This window comes from Dendrobium catenatum, unplaced genomic scaffold (genome assembly GCF_001605985.2).
Source record: "Dendrobium catenatum unplaced genomic scaffold, ASM160598v2 fragScaff_scaffold_334, whole genome shotgun sequence".
NCBI classification, from domain to species: domain Eukaryota; kingdom Viridiplantae; phylum Streptophyta; class Magnoliopsida; order Asparagales; family Orchidaceae; genus Dendrobium; species Dendrobium catenatum.
In genome coordinates, this window is record NW_021318796.1 from 2,996,852 (window position 1) to 3,018,646 (window position 21,795).

General features: G+C 36.1%; 2 protein-coding genes across 2 annotated transcripts; one reads left to right on the forward strand and one right to left on the reverse strand.

Moving 5' to 3' along the window:
- Positions 1-201: 201 nt before the first annotated feature.
- Positions 202-2,065, reverse strand: LOC110099950. Its single transcript, XM_028693669.1, has one exon. It carries the CDS (start codon positions 2,032-2,034, stop codon positions 502-504), a length of 1,533 nt encoding a protein of 510 aa, XP_028549502.1. The 5' UTR covers positions 2,035-2,065; the 3' UTR covers positions 202-501.
- Positions 2,066-12,531: 10,466 nt separating this feature from the next.
- Positions 12,532-13,102, forward strand: LOC110099915 (RING-H2 finger protein ATL80-like). The gene has a single exon (XM_020827232.2). It carries the CDS (start codon positions 12,609-12,611, stop codon positions 13,098-13,100), a length of 492 nt encoding a protein of 163 aa, XP_020682891.1. The 5' UTR covers positions 12,532-12,608; the 3' UTR covers positions 13,101-13,102.
- The last annotated feature ends 8,693 nt before the right edge of the window (positions 13,103-21,795 follow it).

Genomic DNA, 21,795 nt, shown 5'->3' on the forward strand with positions numbered 1-21,795 from the left:
AAGCACCAATTAATACAAACTAGAATTGCACTAGGCTAGACTGCTAAAAGGATGCAGATCAGTACACGATGAAACATTATCAGTTAATGGAATACACCATGGATCAGCTCAATACCTGTTGTATTACAGGATAGAAATGGTTCCATCAAGGTTTGCCCATGGAAGGAAAAGATAAAAGTTTATTAAGTAATCTTCTCAGCAGACTTAAAAAGCTGAAGACATCACAACGCAGAATATTCAATATTTGTACAAATTGTAATTCATATATTTCTATAATGTTTTGAGGGAACAAAAATCAAATTATCAATTGGATACAGAAGGCAGAACAAAGTTCTTCCTATAAGAAAAATGACCAAGAAAAATGGAAAATAGAAGTTTTATATGACCCCGCACCTGATTTCTGAGAAGTAATATTGAAAAAAAAAAGCCAAAACCTTGTCCTTGGAATTTCAACTGTATTTGATCACAGCAACCAGATAAGCAGACATGAATTTGATGTTCTTAAGTAAGCATAAGATCATTAGTTCCGAGATGGGGAGGACGCAGAGACACATGAACTTCATGTTCTTCTGGTTCAGAGCCATACTTAGGAACCATTATCTCTAGAATAGTTCCAGTCTCATCATAATAAGCCTCTATCTTAGAATCTTCATGAATACGAGTTGCAAGTGATATTTCTCTTACAAATTCCCCAGGAGGGCAGTGCTCTGGAGAAGGATCTGTCAGCTTGAATGTTCTATCATGTCTCTTTATAAAAGGCATTCGAGATGTGCTAACGCAAGATATCTTCACTATTCCATGAGTAAGATCATTCCTCCAACAAACCTTCACTCTGTGCTGATCAGAAAGGGGCAAACTGACCATTATCAGATAACCCTTATCATCCTCATATATTGTTTTTGCTGCAGTAACAGGACCACACGCATGTCTCATCACACCAGTAAAATCATGGATCCATGATGGCTCAATTGGATGAATTTCCATATCCTGAGGCCTATCTGAATAAGAATGTGCAGGCAAGCAGCAATCCTCCTCCATGGCATGGGGAAAGGAAGAATCCTTCCTGCGTTTATTGGAATGCAGAGACAGGTCCATCACATCAGAATCATGATCATGATTCAATAGGTTCAATCCTGAAACATTTAGTAATCTCCTTGAAGAGCCCTGCCTCAATAGAGGGGCAGGTTTATCGTGCTCGATATCAACAACAGGAAGATTTCTCCATGATCCGAAGTCACAAGCTTCAGGCGGTATGGGAAAGTTCAGATCCCTCCCAGTAAGTTCCATCCACTTCTTCCGATCGTCTTCTGGTACACCAGTCAAATTGGGCAATCTGACAACCTCAATCCCATGGATACATTGAGGGTTTGATAATCCCTTGTAATGCTTGCGCTGCATCCGGTGGGATCGAGCGAATCCCTTTTCGACACTGAAGGGGAACTGGGATTCGCCAAGACGAGAGTGCCCATTCATATAGCTCCGAAGCTGCATCTTCCCTAACGCGTTGTCAGGTCTTTCCTTGAAGACCCACATGTACATATTCTCCATGTCATGCTGAACCAAAAAAACATCGACCTTCAGATCAGATTTATCAAAACCGGAAAACCCACTTTCATCATGGGTGATCTTCGCCTTGGATTTCTCAGAAAGCAAAGGCTTGAAGTAGAAATTAAAGAAAAACCACGCTCCCCAAAAGCTATCGCCTTTCTTTGTGCACTTGCGGCTGCACACCTTAGGGTGATGGAGGACGGTGGCCTCAACCTCATTCATATGAGGGCTAAGGTCAAGGATCTCACATGAATCCGAACTCCAGGATGGCGGCGGAGTGGAGCTGTCTGCAGAGAGGGGAAGGTTGATGTCAGGTGCCGGAAGGGAGAGGGATATCTGCTGACGATGATAAATCATGAGCTCCCGCTCGGAGTCTTCATGGGCTGCAGCCACAGCTGCGGTACCGGAGCTAGCCGGCTCCATAGACAGGAAGGTGGAAGGGTAGTAGTTGTCCATACTCAGAGAAGTGAGGAAGGATTCACCCATGGAGAAGTCGATTTCGCGATATGAAATCTCTCACTCCTACACCTCTGTTTCGATACCGATCTCCTCCTCCGTATTACTAATATGCAGATTTATACGTCCGCCACACCGAGCATGATAAACATTCCATAAAAAAACCACATAACCCTAATCGATAAACCACATAGTCAAAGCACAAAAATTTAAAAAAAGGCTAAATTCAGACTCCTCACAATCCAACAAATTCTTCGCTAAGGACAATGAAGATGCGGGAAGATAATGAAAATCTCTTACAGGTTGAAACAATCAAAAGAGATATGACTGAACGGGTCTCTGTGAGGTAAGAAAAGGGCAGAGCCCTGATCTGGAGAACGTCCTTATCAGACAGAACAAAAATCCAGCCAAAGATGACCAAACAAAAAACCCTGATAGTGGAATCAGAAGCGATGATCTCAGAGAAACAATTCCCCTCTTATCAACGAGGCTTAGCTTTCTCCTCGACTGTATGCGACGATCTCTTCCGCCATTTTCGACTTCGAGATCGAGAGAGAGAGGGATGGAAAGGGTGACGGGGCTTTGAAAACCGTCAAAGGAAAGCCGGCTGTCCATTACATAACCGTAACGCTTGTGACGGCGGTGACGGAATACTGATCCGTTGTTTCGTGTGTCCGTGTCGGGCAGCTTTAGAAACCGCCAGGAAGCCCTGCCCGCCATCACTTGACGGTAACGGCAACGGTGACGGCGACGGCGGGGTAGCGATCTGCTGCTGCGTGCATGGGGCGAGTCCACATCACCCGGCCAACCACTATATATTTATTTTTGTCTGAAGCTATCGTTCCTTATCTTGATACGTCGATAGCTAATTGATAATCAGGCAAAGGAAGGTGATAAATAAATTCACTTCGAGAGCAACACTAAATTGATAAATAAAATAAAATATATGTAAACAAATATTTATGTAAAAGTCATATTTGAAGACTAAAAACATATATCATATTGATAATAAAAAAATACACAAGCTACTCTATACCTATCTCCAAGGGGAGAGATTATTACGTGTGGAGCCCGGGTGGAAAAATCGGTCCGGTTTTGTGACTGTGAAAAATAAAAGTGTAGTAAAAGCGCAGTGTTGAACAATAATTGCTTTTTTAATGTTCACAATCACAAAACGAACGACTCTTCTCGTCCAGACTCTGCACGTAATAATTTCTACTACAGAGGAGTAAATGAGTATATATAGCTGAACTCTAGTCATCTTAGCCTTAAACTTGAAGTTGATTAATTAATTAAGTTCTAGCTCGAGCTCGAACTTTATTCTACGAATTCATATCGTTGATTTTGAAAGAGAGAAATTTTCAAAGCATTATCAAATAATTTACATTTTTGACTTTGTAAACATATGTGTATAACAATGAGAAAATTGAAAATTTAAAAATATTTATATGGAAGAATAAAAAAATATTCAAATTTTGATGAAAGGGTTATTATTACGTGATGAATAAAGATATTTCAAAACATTCCTATATATTAAAAATGAAGTATTATGTAAGTCAATACTTTGCTTTTCAAACAACAAGCTTAATTTCGTTTGGCCACTGCTTTCTTGCAGCAGTTGTCCCAAACAAATTTTTAGCTATTGTAGTTGTAAAAAGTAAATTTTCATCACAAAAATTTCTAAAAAATTACAAGAAAGCATTAGCCAAATGAAAATTGTAGTTGATGTTTGAGAAGCAAATTAACAAAAAAGTTGTCCCGAACAAACCATAACTCCATTTTTTTAATAATTTCAATTCATATATTCTAATTTCAGTACAAAGAAAGCATGGGATTCAATAAAATCCATGTAAATTCTCCACAACTTCACAATCAACTTTATAATACTCTATAGTATAAGCGAACAGAACACTCTTAATTACGTTAATACCATGTATTCCTTATTTAAGACATACTGTACCGCAACTTTACTAATAATGAAATACTTTTCCCTTTTCCTATTCCTGTCTCGGTTCTCTGTCTTGAGACGTTCTTCCTCCTTCTTTATCTTTGCTTTCATGGTATCAGAGCCATAAATGGCTGATCAAGAATCGACAAACACCCACCCAAATCCCTCACCGTCACTCTCCGGCCAACAATCTGCAGATCTCACAATACCTCCTCAGCTCAAGTTTCTAATATCCAATATCAAGAATCTCATACCTCACGCCCTCACCGCCGACAACTACGCCATTTGGCGTATTCAAGTCCTACAGCAATTCACTGCTAATGGATATGCGGGACATCTTACCGGAGCATCTCCCTCACCCGCCGACGTTACCTCCCCGGAAGCTCTCCGCTGGCAACTTGAAGACAACAATCTGCTCTCCGCCTTATTCTCAACAATTTCGTCGTCGATCCTACCTTACATCATCACCTCCACCACCGCGCAAGAAGTTTGGCAGGTTCTTGAACGACGTCTTCAACCCACGTGTCGTTCTCGAGTCATACAACTCAAGAACGAACTTCATCATGTGCAGATGAAGAATCTCACTATGCAGCAATATCTCTCGCAAATCAAAACGATTGTTGACAGCATAGCCGCCTCTGGTTCTAAAGTCGACCCGGAAGATATCATCATACACATTTTAAATGGCTTACCCTCCTCCTACAATCCCTTTAAGGCAGCAATACGCACCTACCCAATTCAGCTCGATCTGGACAATCTTTACTCCATGCTGTGCAGCGAGGAGATCAACGTCATGCAAGAACATGCCAAAGATTCTACGTCTGATGCCGGCAGCACGGCTCTCTACACAAATTCTTATAATTCTCAAAAAGGACGATCTCAGAAACGCTTCTTCAAGAACAAGAATCCACAATCCTCCCAAAACTCCACTATACCTGCTTCGGTCCAGCCAACTACTGTGAACAACATTCGGCCTACTTGCCAAATTTGTGGCAAACCTGGCCACATAGCAATCAACTGCTGGCACAGGTGCAACTTCAAGTACGCTCCTACGAACACAAGATCTACCCACGCCCTCAATGCTCAAACTAATCCGACCAACTCCTCCGAGTGGATCTTGGACACCGGCGCTACCTCCCATCTTACCCCGGACATCCACAACGTTCAATACCCTCACTCCTACACCGGTCCCGATAGTGTCTCCATCGCCAACGGATCAACTATACCCATTCAGAATTCCGGTCAGGGCCTCTTACCCCTTCCCGACACGCCTCGTAAGCTTTACTTACGCAAAATTCTTCATGTTCCAAAATTAGCTCAAAATCTTTTATCTGTCTCAAAATTAACTACTGACAATCCTATATCTATAAGATTTGATGCGAATGGTTTTGTGATAAAGGATATCCAGGATCGTCGTCCGCTGCTTCATGGCAGTCTCCATAACGGGCTCTACAAGATCTCCCAACAGCAAGACAATAAACACGTGGCTCTTCACGCAAGCTCTCTGACTACTCAGCTTTGGCACAACCGGCTTGGACATCCTCACCGGCAAATCCTCTCCATTCTCTCGCATGCTATACCGGACATCAAGAACGCTGTCTCTATTTCACCATGTATTTCTTGTAGTGTGGCCAAGAGTCACAAAATTTCATTCAATAGAACTATTTCTATAACTACACAACCATTTGAATTGATTCACACGGATATCTGGGGTCCCGCGCCTATTCCATCTCTCGACGGTTTTCGCTATTATGCTCTTTTTACGGATGATTATACACGTTTTTCTTGGATTTATTTAATGCATAACAAACAAGAAACGTTTTCAAAATTCAAAATTCTTTACAAACTTATTAAAACTCAGTTTAAAACGACTCCTAAAATACTACGGTCGGATGGTGGAGGCGAATTTCTTAGCAACGAGTTTACTTCCTTTCATGGCAGTCTCCATAACAGTTTCTTCGCACTTTCGGCTGTCTCTGCTTTCCTTGGCTGCGTCCCTACACTTCCACTAAACTTGATCCGCGATCCCAAGAATGTGTGTTTCTTGGCTATTCAACATCCCACAAAGGCTACAAATGTTATAACTTAACTACGCACAAGATCCACATCTCGCGGCATGTTGTCTTCCACGAACAAACTTTCCCTTACAAGACAGATCCACCTAAATCCAATTCTGATTTCCCAACCTCGCCGGTTCCCATTTCACCCTATCTTTTAACACCAACATCAACCATCCCTATTCAGTCCAGCAACCACGTACCGCTTCTACCTCCTGTGTCTAACCAACTACCCAATTCTACTACCATCTCTCAAACCGATCAACACACTCCGCCTGGTCCCGAGCTCACTCCGACTGATACTAACCCTCTGCCTACCCATCGCCCCTCACATCCCATGCAAACACGTTTGAAATCTGGCATTTCTAAACCGAAACAAATATTTTCTCTTGCAAGCACTACTTCTCTGCAGGATACGCCGAAAACCTTTAAGCAAGCCTTGATGCAGCCTCATTGGCAGCAAGCCATGCTAGAAGAGTTTCAAGCACTACAAAAACAGCAAACGTGGACTCTTGTACCGCCTCCGAACGACAAACCTATACTTGGCTGCAAATGGACCTACAAAACCAAAATTCTTCCTGACGGCAACCTCGATCGCTACAAAGCCCGCCTAGTAGCTCTCGGATACGATCAACAATTGGGCATCAACTACACAGAAACTTTTAGCCCGGTCGCTAAAATGACAACAATCAGAGTCTTACTCACTTTAGCTGTTCACCGGAAATGGAAAATTCTGCAGCTAGACATTTCCAATGCGTTCCTCCACGGCGACCTACATGAGGACGTCTACATGCGGCAGCCACCAGGATTCACCGATCCAACCTCACCGAACGCGGTTTGCAAGCTACAGAAATCGCTCTATGGACTCAAACAAGCTCCGCGCCAATGGTTTGAAAAACTTACTCAATTCCTTCTCGCAAGAGGATTCAGGTTTAGTCGTTCCGATCCTTCACTTCTTATCCTTACCATTCAAAACATTCAAATCTTCTTTCTAATTTATGTCGACGACATTCTCGTAACAGGTAATGATAGTCAAGCCATTCAAACATTACTCACGGATCTTCGAACCACTTTCGCACTAAAGCAACTGGGAGACATCGCCTTATTTCTTGGCATACAAACCATTCGGACACCTGAAGGCTTATTTCTTACTCAGCACCATTATGCAGAGAAAATCCTCAAGGACTTCAATTTCACGGATTGCAAGTCTGCTCCCACGCCGAGCACAATTAAATCCAAGCAACAGCCATCGGATCTCCAGCTTCTTCCTGATCCTACCATCTATCGTCGCACAGCTGGATCTTTACAATACCTCTCTATAACTCGCCCCGACATCGCGTTCGCCACAAACCAAATTTGCCAACACATGCATCAACCAACAAATTCTGATCTTCAAGCACTCAAACGACTGCTCCGGTACATAAAAGGTACCCTCACTTACGGCCTTCCCATCCACATCGGAGACCTCTCCCTCCGCACTTACACCGACGCCGACTGGGCATCGGACATGACTGACCGCAAGTCAATCTCGGGATACTGCACTTTTCTGGGATCCACCCTCATCTCTTGGACTGTCAAGAAGCAAGTAACGGTTGCCAAGTCTTCCACCGAAGCGGAGTATCGAGCACTCTCAGCCGCCACATCCGACGTCCTCTGGATTCACCGCCTACTGGACGAAGTGGGCATTTCACAACAGCAACCGACTACCATTCATTGTGACAATATCTCAGCTATGGCTCTAGCCAAAAATCCAGTCTTCCACGCCCGCACCAAACACATCGAGATAGACTACCATTTTATTCGGCAACATCTCAACTCTGGCGCCATACAACTCAGCTACATTGCCTCTACCGACAACATTTCAGACATCTTTACTAAGTCTTTCTCTCCTGCTCGCTTTCAAGAACTTCGTCGCAAATTAACCATTCAAGATCAGAATGATTAATTTGAGGGAGACTATAAGCGAACAGAACACTCTTAATTACGTTAATACCATGTATTCCTTATTTAAGACATACTGTACCGCAACTTTACTAATAATGAAATACTTTTCCCTTTTCCTATTCCTGTCTCGGTTCTCTGTCTTGAGACGTTCTTCCTCCTTCTTTATCTTTGCTTTCATATAGTTGTACCAAACATACCTTTAACTACTCTAGTTTCAGAAAACAGCTTTCCATCATAAAAATTTATAAAAAGATGCGTGAAAGCAATGCCAAACAAAATTGTGGTTGCTATCTAAAAATCAAAGCAAGAAAATTATTCGGAATAAACCCTAAGTTGTTTTTCCTATAACAACTTTACAACCAATTTATAAAACGTTGTAGTCGTACAAAACTGACCCTTAATTATTTTTATTACTCATTTCATAATTTGAATCGCATAGAATCGAGTTTATGTCTTGGCTCACTTTTTAATTAAAATGAATAAGTAAAGAATTAATTTTAAAACTAAAAAAATGCCATATGCTATTTGATCAAAACAAAATAGATTACAAATATAGCTTATTAAAATCATTCTATAAAAATCCTATATAAGTTATGAAGCTTTATGATACCAAAGCCATTAAAAGTCAAAACTCTTCCACCCTATACATAGTACAAAATACTCAATCATAATCAAGCTTAACTTCAAATTTAAATCTTGCAAATAATAATGAAAATTTGAAAATGTCCACATAATATTTTTTTTAAAATATTTTTCTAGTTGAACTAAGTCATAACATTTCCATTAAAAATTAAAAAAAAAAATTGCCTTCAATTACAAATAGTCAAAGAACACTTGTCCAAAGTAACAAGAACATAAAATAAACAATAGGATGAATCACATAAAATTTTAATTTGCCGATTCATATATGATTTAAAAATAGATTAAAATATTATTTAAAAATTATTAGGAATGTGAATATGGTATCAACTATTGGGCAGAAACAACCATGAATTATAGTAAGATGCATAGATATTTAATTTTAATCATTCTAATTTAAAAAAAAATCATAATATTTTGATTGAATTGATCAGCTTAAATTTTAAAATTTTTGAATATATGTTGATAATAATCTATATATTATATTACTGATAAAAATTAAACCTTAAAATCTTTTCTTATCAAAATTTTATTTTGTATAGCCTAATATTAATTTGTTTCTTTATATTTTCCTCTTATGAGCCTCATCTCCATTACATAAACAAACCAAATTTGGGCCCATGCAATACTGCAAAATATATAACCAAACTGAATGCTAATTCCGGCCCACTATTAGGCCCATTAAAGGTATCTGTTTATCCATAAATTTTATTTGGTCCGGTAACCTGACATAGTTCTACATTCGATGAGCAGTAAACAGGCGCCACTTGTTCTCACTATTTACCGCGCGGCCCAACAACCCGACCCGGAACGAACCCGGGAGTTTGCGTATTGCTCGGTATTAATTGCTAGGTATTGGTCGATTTTGCTCGACAAAAATGAAAAATATCATTATGTGAAGACCAATACCGAGTTCTTTTAGGTATTACTCGGTATTGGTCTTCACAGAGCTGTATTTCTCATTATTGCCAAGAAATACCTAGCAATACCGAGCAAATACCGAGCATTACGCGAACATAGTAATCCCGGATTCCGGAGCGAGATGGGTCGTCGGGTCGCGCGGTAAAGAGTAAGAGCACGTGACGACAAATTATTGACTACCAGACGTAGAGCTACATCAGGTCACCTTACCTTATAATTTTTCGTTTATCCAGTACGTCCGCCCGTCCGTAAGATATTCTTTAAAATACTAAGTAATCAAATCGTCCAAAAAAAAAAACCATTGAAATAAAGTTAATATTAAAATGTTATTTGAATTCAAAGCCTCTCATAATTTTTTTTATCATTTAAAGTATATTATCTGAATCAATAAGGTATGTGAGAGACAACAAATCATATCATATATATTTTTTAATTACGCATATATTGCTCAAATCAACCATTTATAAATATAATAATTAGCTCATAAAAATACATTTATATATATATATATATATATATATTGTTGCGTGATTATTATTTGCCTCTCAAAAGGTAATTACCCTAATTTGCAATATATTTAACCAATTTAACAAGAAAATTTAGGCCCACTAATGATTTTTTTTTGCTATTAAAACAGTATGTAGATGCTTTGTAATTGTATGCCTTCTCCCTACATTTTCAGCTCTCATGAAATGCACTTTTTTTTCCTATGATAATTATACAAAAGAAATATTATCAACTCGATCTTTTTGTAATGTATTTCATAAAGAAATGTTTTTTTGAAGAAATGAAATATTTATCCAAAAATAGTAAAAAATTTATTGATTGAAAATATGAAATTATTGATATCGCTGTATTATGCTATTTTACATCTTATAATATCTTTTTATTGTTAGAATTATTCAAATTTTAAAATAATATTCTTCGATCTAAAATTTTATATCAAATCGTATAAATAATTTAGTCGAAAATTTATCTAAATTCATTGAAACACAAATACATAAAGCCATGGGCGGATCCCGTTTAAGCTCAGGGGGGCAATTTGCCCCTCTTAAAAAAGTAAAAAAATCTTCATTATATGATTTTTTAGGTAATTTGTCCATCTCCATCTTTTTTTTATCTTTATTACATGAATTTTTAGGCAATTGCCCCCTAAAAGTTTTAAAATATAATAATTTTTAGGCAATTGCCTCCAACATAATTAAACACATTATGTAGAAATAATTGTTAGGGGAAAATGAGCCAATTACAAAGAGAATTAGTAAAGAGAATTCATCATTTTATTTATTAATTTGAATTCCAAAAAAATCCTTACAACAAAAATTTGTTCTGACGGCACTGCCTCCGGAAACCCCTGCAAGGGTGCTTCCCATTGACCCATGGCTTGATCAGACAGGTCGAACCACATTAGGGGGCGTTGCCCCCTTGGACCCCGCGGCATATCTGCGAAGCGTACGACGATCAATGATATGAACAAAAAGGGGTTGAGCCAAATTCAAAGCAACTTAAACTTACATTTTGTAGAAAGTGAATTATTAATCATCTTTAGTAACATTTTTCTTTTGTCGCTATTGACCCATTTTCTTGTAGGGAATGATCGAGTCAAATTCGAGGCAACACCAATAGTAGGTTATAAATTTGTCCCCCCTGAAAATTAAGATTAGGCCCCTGATCAAAGTCACTGTTCTTTAGAGAGAGCCTTCTTTATACTCATACTTGGATGTAAGTAAAATTAAAACCAATCACTTAAACTTAAGTGTTTTTTATTTTATTATTTTAGTTTATCATAAAAAATAAAATAAAATATCCAATTTATACCAATTATAAAATCCATACTAATTAGCATAAAATCTAATAATAATACTTAATTTGTTTGCAATTTTCAACATTTTTTTTTTGGGAATGGTGTATCTACCCGCTGCCACTCCAAAGGGAGCATTTGGCGGCGTAACTAATCCATCTACGGAGTCTAATGAGGGCACCCACTGGCATCGTGCTCACACTTTCTTTGCCCCACTGAAGAGGCGAGGTTGTAGTAGGGGGATTCAAACCCGTGATGGGGGTTCCCAACCGTGCTCGCCCACCAACCACCCTAAGCATTGGTGGATAATTTTCAACACTTACATTTCATATTTTTATCATCATTCCCGAGGACTAAATCATAATTTTGTCATAAAAAGAATTAATTGATGTTAATAAATAATGTAATTAAAGAGGAGATTCATTCTATTAGGTGTGGATAACATATATATGAATAACTAATTAAGATGTTATATATATAATTATATATGATATCCTGATTGATTTATGTGACTAAGTCTCTTCTCATCCTTCGATAAGAGTAATGTATCACTGTTGACATCCTCCATAAAGCTGAAAGAGTCTTCTTTTGAAAGTGATGACAATAGATCAACCATTATCTATCCATTAGGCTAATCATTCTTAGCTTCCTTTTGGCCTTCCTAGATATCTTATTAATTAGATTATTTTTAGCTTCTCTCTATAAGAAATAAAAATGGCGCCTTCTCTTTCTCCCCCTTAGCTTCCTTTTGGCCTTCCTAGATATCTTATTAATTAGATTATTTTTAGCTTCTCTTTATATGTTCTAAATAATGAAGTTTGCATAGAAGTGTTTATGCACTCCTCTATGACGATAAATTATTCTTGGTGGACTCCGGACGTCATTCGTAGGCCAATCAGAACGTCCCACATCATTTTTTTTGCTCGGTATCAATGCTGAGTACAATTGGGTATTGGCTGATGTTGCACATTCTGATTGGTCTCTAGACTGTCCGGTATCTACACAGAATAATTTCTCCTCTATAACTCCATTGAAAATACATGGGATCATAAAATTAGAAGACTATTAATAAATAAATAAAAACTCTACCTATTTTTGTTTATAAATTTATTTTTCTATTAATTCAAATTAATTCAGCTGAACAGAGTCATGGACCGAATCTACATAATTATTAAAACCAGAGCAGCTGATTGGCCTTCCCGGCCGGCCACCAGCAATTCAAATAAAACCTCAAATAAGCCTCCAAAATGAACGCCGCCATCAAAACTCCAATCCAATAAAGAAAGAAATAAAAATGGCGCCTTCTCTTTCTCCCCCTCAATTTTTCAACTCCTCCTCAAAACATCAATACTACTACTTCGTCATCGGCGGCATGGCTTTAATCGTCTTCATTGTCCTCCTCGTCAACGCCTTCGCCGCCGGCTACTGCGCGTGGTTCTCGCGAGTCTTCTCCGGCCAACCACCACCTCCGCCGACGAGAGAGGTGCAGACGTGGATTCCGGCGTATGAGTTCAGAAAAGAAGAGAAGGAGGAGGCGGCTGATGTGGAGTGCGCCGTGTGCTTGTCGGCAATCGCCGACGGCGAGATGGTGCGGGAGCTGCTACAGTGCGGGCACACGTTCCATGTGGCGTGTATCGATCTATGGTTCCGGTCGCATACGAGCTGTCCTGTTTGCCGTTCGATTGTGCTTCCCGCGCAGTCGGATTCGATGGAGGCGCAGTCGCCGGAGGCTATGCTGGCGAGTAGAATGGATGGGAATGGGAGATTTGTAAGTGGCGTTGTGTAAATTCAGTGAAGTTGTGATATGATCATTTTCTATGTAAATAGCAGATAATGAACCATTTACTTCTCTATTTAGGCCGAGGTTTTTACAGCTTTTTAAAGTAATTTTTTAATAAAAAAATAACTTTTCTACTAAAAAAGTATTTTAAGAAGCAGAAAGAAAGTCATTAAAAAAAACTTAATTTATTAAATGATTTTTATCTATAGTGAATTTGAGAAGACATTAGCATCTATGATGATATAGAGCATTAGATATTATCATATTTATAAAAAGAGGAGGATTTATGACAATATTAAGTGGTAGTGGATGGCAAAAGATGTGCATTAGATGCTAAGTTATGACATGCATGAGATGTTAGGGAGGGAAAGATATAGGTAATTAGATATCTTGTTAAGGTGGATTGCTTAGAATGATGGGCATTTGGGTTTTGTTTGAGATGACTTTTTTATTGCAACTTAAAGAAAATTTTTAGTACTAAAATTTAAATTTTTGTACTAAAAAGCTACTGTAAGAAGTAGTAAGAAAGCCGTCTCAAACGAAGCTTAGTTGACCAACAAGCAACCTCAAACATCAATGTTTGTATAATCATGGAAAGTTAGGTCAATCATTTTCTCCATCTAAGGAGAGAGAAATAATTTGGCAAATTTTATGTTCGCCGTTGTTGAATGTTAGATAATGATGATGATAGATGTTGATGTCAACAAACAACAAACATCAAGTGACGGATAACAAAGGCAGCCAGCATTGTTTGACGTCGGCCAACATTGAATTTTTTGAAGTTCACGAATGACAAAGGTAATCAACATCGAATATTTAAAATATTTAAATATTTGAGATCTAAATATGATATCAAAATTAAAATATGATCAAATCATTATTACTAAGTAGACTCAATGATTTTGGTCCAAACTCGATCTTAATAAGAAAATTCCATCTGGTTTTGATCATAAGAAAAAATCCCCCCAAATTATGATAAAAAATTCCCTAATTATCAGTCTGGTTTGATAATATGTGATAATGTCACAATCCGTCGCCACGTGGACTTTTGATTTCCCAATCGGGCAGCTGTTTGACAATATTGTTTTTTGGACAGCTTTGCAATTCTTTCAATAATAATATAGTGGATGAATATATCAAATACGAAGTAGAAATGATTTCCAATATTTTATATTTACAAATTTTATACTGATTAATTATATTAAAAAATTATTTTAACAAGCATTAAGAAAGCCATCCCAAAAATTACAAATCATAGCCTATTTATTTGTCTGAATATCTTCTTTGAATTGAAGGACGGTGAAAGAATAAAAACAAATTTCAACAAATTTATAAATTTACAGAGTATTTCTTATCATTAAAGCAATTTTAAGAAATATTATAGGTTTGTTATTCTAGCATTATTTTATATTAATTAATTATAATTAAATTCAAATGAATTGTTAGATATCCTTTGGACTTTTGGACTCATTTGTAATTTGAAAAAGTCAGCTGTTTGAATTTCAGCTATTTCGGCTGATCGGCTAAATTACAAAACATGAAAAAGGTTTAACATGATAACTATTACATCTTGCTATATGTTGGTAAAGTACTTGGATATTGAGATAATAGAATTTTGAAATTTGTGTGTCGATAACTGTCAAATCTTGTTAAATCATGATAAATTATTCACAATTTGTTTCAATACTTAACTACCTAAGAAAAGAAATCATTAAATCTGTTAAAATTTTGTGAATGATGAGCTAAAACTAAATTTATCAAAATAATTGAATTTAAAATCCCAAAAACTCAGATAAGAAGAATTCAGGCTAAATCTTGCATAAATCCTGCCTAAAATAAGATACCATACAACAACTAAGGTTTTATTTGAGACAGCTTTCTTAACTGCTTATTAAAGCAGCTTATTAGTACAAAAACTGCTTTTAAGTAGTAAGAAACCTGTCCGAAACAAAGCTTAGGCTTTTGTACTGCTTTTTAAAATGATTTTTTATTTCAAAATTTTCAAATTCAAGAAATTTTTTTACTAAAAAACAGTTTTAGAACACAAGAAAAAAACTGTCCCAAATTAAGCCTAAGTGTGGGTGAAATACAGCAAACATATAAAGTGTGAAGTTGCTGCGAAGCAAAATCATGTCAGGCTGAATCAAAATAAATATCCTTAATTCTCGAGCAACTGACTTATATGCTGCATCAGTTGAGATGAACCCAAAAGCTGAAAACTCCACTATCATCTCGTCAGAAAGAAAATCCACATTCTGAAAGTTGGGATTTTAAAACTGAATAAACTGAGTATGCGGAGAAAGCGGTTAGAAGAACTTGCTTTTGCCGAGCCTCTGTAAATGATAATTTATGGTCCTTGCTGGGTTCTTAGGCTTGCTGCTCTGCAATACCACGAAAGAACAAAGTCAATCTGATGACTTGAGGAGGTGCATATTGAGGGTCTAATTTGTAGAGCCTGATTTTTTAGTTCCTATTCAATCGAGAATCTAAGATTATATTCTGGTGGGAGTGATTTACAAGTTTTATTTTTGTTAAAAATGCTTTGAAATTTTCATTATTATAGTATTAATAGAACTTCACAAGAAAAATCATAATAAAATTTGCAACAGCACGGCAACAAGACGTAGACATCACTGAAGTTCAAAATTTTTTTTAAACAAAATCTGTTTTGAGGTAGAACAGATTGAGCACCTGAGATTCCACACAAGCAGCTAATAGTTCTTTCTGTCGGGCACAATTGTCGTCATTGTTTTTGTTAAGAGATATACAGCTGAGGAATGCAACCATCTCCTTCATGCAAGGTTTCCCAACAGCACCAAATTTTTTTGGATTTATGTACAAGCCTCCAGCCTTGCGCCCCATGCTTCTAGACTAGCTTGGTAATCCAAGAGGGGCAAAATGCACTGCAGAAAAAAAAAGACACAAGAAATTCTTTAAAGTTTTTTGTAAAAACCATAAATATTCTTCTTTCCTTTAAAGTTTTTTGCTCAAGTAGGTTCCTCGGATTTTTTTTTTTTTTTGGAAAATTATAGGGGATCCCTCACATTTATTAAATGAAAAAAAGGATGAACAAAGTCTTCAAAAAGGCAAATAGAACAGATAAACACCTAAAAACTAAAGGTTGAAGAAACCAACCTCAAAAAGAACAAAAGACATATAAAGAAATTAAAAACAGACTATGACAGAAAAAAGGCAAAAAAACCCACAGGACACAGGAAGAGCAAGCCTTCCAGAAAAAAACGTCAAAGGAAGAGTCCCACCTGGTTGCCAAGGCTAAGGACCATCCATGGAGGCAAAAACCCCAAAAAAACTTTATCTAATAAACAGACACAGCACAAAAATCAACAACATCCTCAAAGGAGCAGCTGAAATACTTCACCAAAAGCCTCACAGCAGTGGATAAGGAGCATATAGTTGGAGAAGGAAGATGGAAGAAGAAAACAACCAGCAAAAATGAATGTCTCAATCCACGAATTGCCACCAAGGTATTATTTTTCTTTAATTGATAATTATTTAAAAAAAATACGGGCATTCTTTTTGAAATAAAATAATGAGGCAATCCACATGGAAACAACTTGCAGGAAAGTAAAGATATTGGGAAATGATAATGGGCTTCAATTTTGTATTCATGAATTCACAAAGTTCTGCAAAGATAAAAAAATATCAAGTCATAACATAGTGAGGATGCTCTACAACAATATTTGTTAGCAGAGAGGTTCAAGAAGATCATTCTTGAAAAGATAAAATGTATGTTAAGCAATTTAGGGTTGCATAAAAGCTTTTGGGTTAAAAAGTTAGAACTATATCATATCTGATCAAGAGATGATCATCCTAAGCCATTAGTTGACACCCCAAAAAGCTTGAAGTGGAAGACTAGTCAAATACTCCTGCTAAGGGTCTTTGAATGTAGAGCTTATGCTCATATCAATAAAGAAAAGCCTGAGGAAAGTATAATGAAATGGATTTTTATTGGCTAGCTAAAATGAGTTAAAAGTGTATAATTTATGATTTTTGGATCTAGGATTTATAAAATGCATGATTAGTAGGGATGTTGTGTTCAATGAATAGCAAAGACTGAAAATGTTACATTAACAAAGCACAAGACAAATCCAATTGATGTAAATTGAAAATAGAGATTGAGGTGGAGCACCAAGCCAATAAAGTTATGATGCCAATACTCTAGAATCAGCTGAAGCACATTCCAAAAAACTTGGATAATAAACTATTAATGAAAGGTAGAGAACTTATGACTTGGCAAGTCACAGACCTTCGTGTCCTATCAAAGAACCACAAAGGTAAGAATATGCTGATAATATACGAGCTTTTGTTATAGAATTAATGAGCTAAGATTAACCGAAATCTTATAAAGAAACCATGGTATGTGTCGAAAGAAGTCAATGGCAGCAAGCTATGCAAGAAGAATTATTGTAATTAAGGGGACGTTTGGTTTGCTAAAAAAGTAATGAAGAGTATTCTAAATGCAGGGGATTTTAAATTTTGGGTGTTTGGCTCAATGAAAAATGAATATAGTGTAAAATTTTAGTGAATTCATTTTTTTTCACTCGCTTGTTCACTTTTGATGTATTTATTGTAAACTCACTCAGTTTTACACGAACTCTTTTTAAACTGCAAGCTAACAGCGTTATCGCTGGCCACTACCAGCCATTGTCGACCGTCACTGACGGCCACTACCATCATTTAACTTTGTACAACATTCTTTTTACTTCAATTTAAATAAAATTAATAATATCTTGCATTCTTTTACAATCATCCAAATAACTCCAAATATTTCAAATACATTACATTCCTTTTACATTACATTTCTTTTTTAGTAAACTAAATAACCCCGGAAACAAAACAATGCTACAAAATTGGTGGACAAACCAAATCATAAAAGATAGTTGCAATTGGTTGTTTAGACAGAATAAAAGTTCTACTAAATTGAAAGAATTAGACGTAAAATAAGACTAATTAGAAGGTGCTTCTCACAAGGTGAGACTATAGTGAAATATTATCTACAATTGTGAGGCGCATATCAATCAAAATATTGCTCGTCATAGTACTCAATTCAACATGGAGCTTGAACAAATAGATGTGAAGTTGGCATTTATTCATGGAGAGTTGTAAGACTATATATATATGAAACAACATAATGGCTTCATTGCTAAAAATTAGTTATGTCTTCATTAAAGATCCTTAATAAAGAATATGGTACATGAAGTTTGATGAATGCAAGTTGAAGATTGATTAAAAAAAAATGATTATGTTCATTGAGTTTATTACAAGAATCATAGAGTTCTAAAAAATTTTATCACATTTTCTACGTGATGACATGCTTATTGATAGTGAAAGCATGGTGGAAATTTTAAAAGAATGCTTCAACCCCAATTTAAAATGAAGGACTTAGGCCCTATAATGAATATTCTTGAAATGGAGATAAAAACGAATAAATTTTCTAAGGAACTATTTCTATCCCAAATTTTTTAATTGAAAAGAGTGCTTAAGAGGTTTGAATTATAACACATCTGGCTCAGCATACGAAACTAAGCAAAGACCAATCATTATCAAATGGTGAGAGCGAATGTGCATCTGCACGTATCTTGTGCATGTGGTGGCTTGCAAAATATATAATTTGGCCCAAGGTTTAAGCTTAGTTAGCAGATACATGATTGATTCAGGTAAATATTATTGGGAGGAGGTAAAATAAGTTCTAAGATATAAATTAAGCTTCAGATACACGTGTATCTCCACATGAAGAGATAACTGAAGTGCATGTAGATTCAGATTTTTTAGCAAATGTAGATGCCAGAAAATTATTAACTAGTTTTGTTTTTAAGGACTTTGGAAACATAGTTCGAAATCATGTGTGTATTAAGCTACAAATGAAGCCATTTGGATAAAAGGCTTGATGTATGAGCTGCTCACTCAAGATGTTTTAAGTACATTGACGATTTATTATGACAATCAGAGTGTTATTTGATTGTCCAAAAATCACATTCATCATGAAAGAACAAAGTATATAGATGTGAAATTCCACATTAGGGATGTGATGATAAAAAAATTGACAAATAATAAAGATATCAACAGATCATAATCATGCAAAGGTGCAAACATACTAACAAAAATATTACCTAAAAGTAAATTTCATTATTTTTTGGAGATGCTGATTGTGGTTTCAAGATAAAACCAAAATGGAGATTGTTAGTATGATTTAATATTTCTTGTTATTAATGTTTGCTTGTAAATTACTTTTGCAATAACCAATGGTTGTTGTTTAGGACAGTTGTAGGCTGGTTACAAAACTTCTTACTTTCATGTTGTATAGCCAATGTATGATCATGGGTATGGATTCTATAAATACCCAAGGATGTCATCTTGTAAGCAATAAGTTTTAAACTCAATTCTCATAATAATTTCTCTCTTTCTTTCTCTTTCCTTCTCTTCGCTTTCATGCTACCCCTGAGCTATTCTAGAGCCATAATTGTGTAGATCCTTCGATGTCTTCCCTAATTGTTTTTCTTACCTTAAAACTATGGGTGGATGGGTAAATCTACTATATTGACTGGATCATTGGTTTTTGTCTTCAATAGCAAGGATCTTATTCACAACAAGAATAAAGGTGTTGATTAGATTGGAGAAGAAATGTTCAAAAACCTAAATCCTGGGAAAAAACACAAGAATAATTTAAGTAAAGAAACTCGGATTTTAGAAAGGGATTTTTCAATCAAAAAGTGTTGAAAGGCATTCATTTATCATCCTTCTTGTTCTTACATAAACCTAAATAAATTAAGTAAAAAATTTCAACTAACAATCATCCAGTTAAGTGCACCAAGAGATTGAACGAGGAAAGTCAATTGATAGGCATCTAGTCGATAACACAAAAAAAGCAAATTTGCTTGAATAAGATGAGCTTAACCAAGTAAGCCAAGACTCTAATCCAATAGAGACAAGAACATGGCTCAAAGTTTTGTGTTGATATATTGGATCATTCAATTGCTCAATAAGCTCATCAGGACATAACTCCAACATATACAACAACAACAACATCGAGCCTTTATCCCACTACATGGGGTCGGCTACATGAATCTTTTTCTCCATAGCATCCGTGAAGAGTCAAATTCTCATTTGAATCTAATAAAAAGGTCCAGCCTAATATTTTCTAACCAAGTCTTTTAAGTGTATCACTAGCTTTCTTAACATAGAACAAATTTAATACATCTACTTACTCTCCTAACCAGGTAATCAAAAGGCCAACATTTTATGTGTCTAAACCATCTAAGGCGACTCTCTCTAATCTTCTCTACCACTGGAGCTACTCCAACATTTTCACATATATACTCGTTTCACATTTTGTCTCTAAGAGTAAACCACTCATCCGCTTAAGCATCCTGATCTTTGCAACACTTAATTTTATGCTTCTCTTTTAATGGCAAACATTTTGCGCCATGAGATATTTTTCACAAAAATGGAGGGTATGAGATTCTTTCATGGCTTAGCTCAACTAGAAATTTCTACCAATTTGTTCAAGAGAAGCACACTAGCTACAAACATTGCGCCAAGGGACAAATTCAAGACAACACACATGGTTATAATAATCATGAACTTTACAAACTGATCTAATGACCATGGAGGGATGACTTGGGCCATGAGTAGGGTCATCTATAAGTTCAGCCATAATATGTCTCAACTCATCTAGATAATGTAAGTAGAAAAAAGTTTGAAGAAAGTCAAATAAGGTGGTAAGGTTCACATGATTTAACTTGAGCTAACAACATAATGAAAAATCCGATCCTTTTAGTTATGACTTACGACCAAACATCAAGGTTATTTGGATCTAGGATGATTGGGAAGAATGAGAAACTCCAATTGTCAAAAACTTTCTATATTTCAGTATTGCCCACTTTAATGTATTCAAATGTAAATAGATCAAGTTAACATTATCTTAAGAGATATTCTCTTGCATATACTAGAGATTACATGTTGGCTGATAAGTCAACAATGCTTTTCTTTACAGTGATCAAGTCACAAGTCGTTGGAAATTAAATCATGGATGATAAATATTCAATCTAAATATGTCATCACCTGCCCTTCAATCCAACAAGGTTTGGTCCAAAGGACCAATAAAGAAAAATGAATCAAATCAACCAAGAGATGAATACTAACAATTTTTTATTCTTAATGAGATGGATCTTCACCAACATTAAACTCTCTAAGCCCAGTCTTACATCATTCTTCTATGAAGTGAATAAAAGTTCTAATAAATTATTTAGCACAACAATGAATATGGGGAGGCAACAATTCAGAGTTAATTAATGTAAGGACATATTTGGTTGCTTTAAGTTATAAAATATGTGAAAATGGAAAATTTATTGGATACCATTAATTTGGTTGGATGAGCTTAAAAATTAATATTGGTTTTAAACTCTTCAAAATTCTTTAAGGCTCGCTTGATTGCTTGACGATAGAAAACTCATTTTGAAAAACAATGAAATTTGTTAAATCCATCATTTGGTTGCTTAAAGTTAGAAACATATTTTGAAAACAAAGAAATTTCTTAAATCCATCACTTGGTTGGATGTTATCAGACGCTAAAAATGATTAAAATCTACACAAACCACCTAAAAAATCCCTTGCTTTATAAAACATGTTATCTATCATTCTATCTACAAGCAACCATATGAGTCCTAAATAAGAGGATTTA

Bases quoted from the DNA above. Each gene is read 5' to 3' on its own strand.
- LOC110099950 (XM_028693669.1), bottom strand. From the start codon at position 2,034: ATGGGTGAATCCTTCCTCACTTCTCTGAGTATGGACAACTACTACCCT.
- LOC110099915 (XM_020827232.2), top strand. From the start codon at position 12,609: ATGGCGCCTTCTCTTTCTCCCCCTCAATTTTTCAACTCCTCCTCAAAA.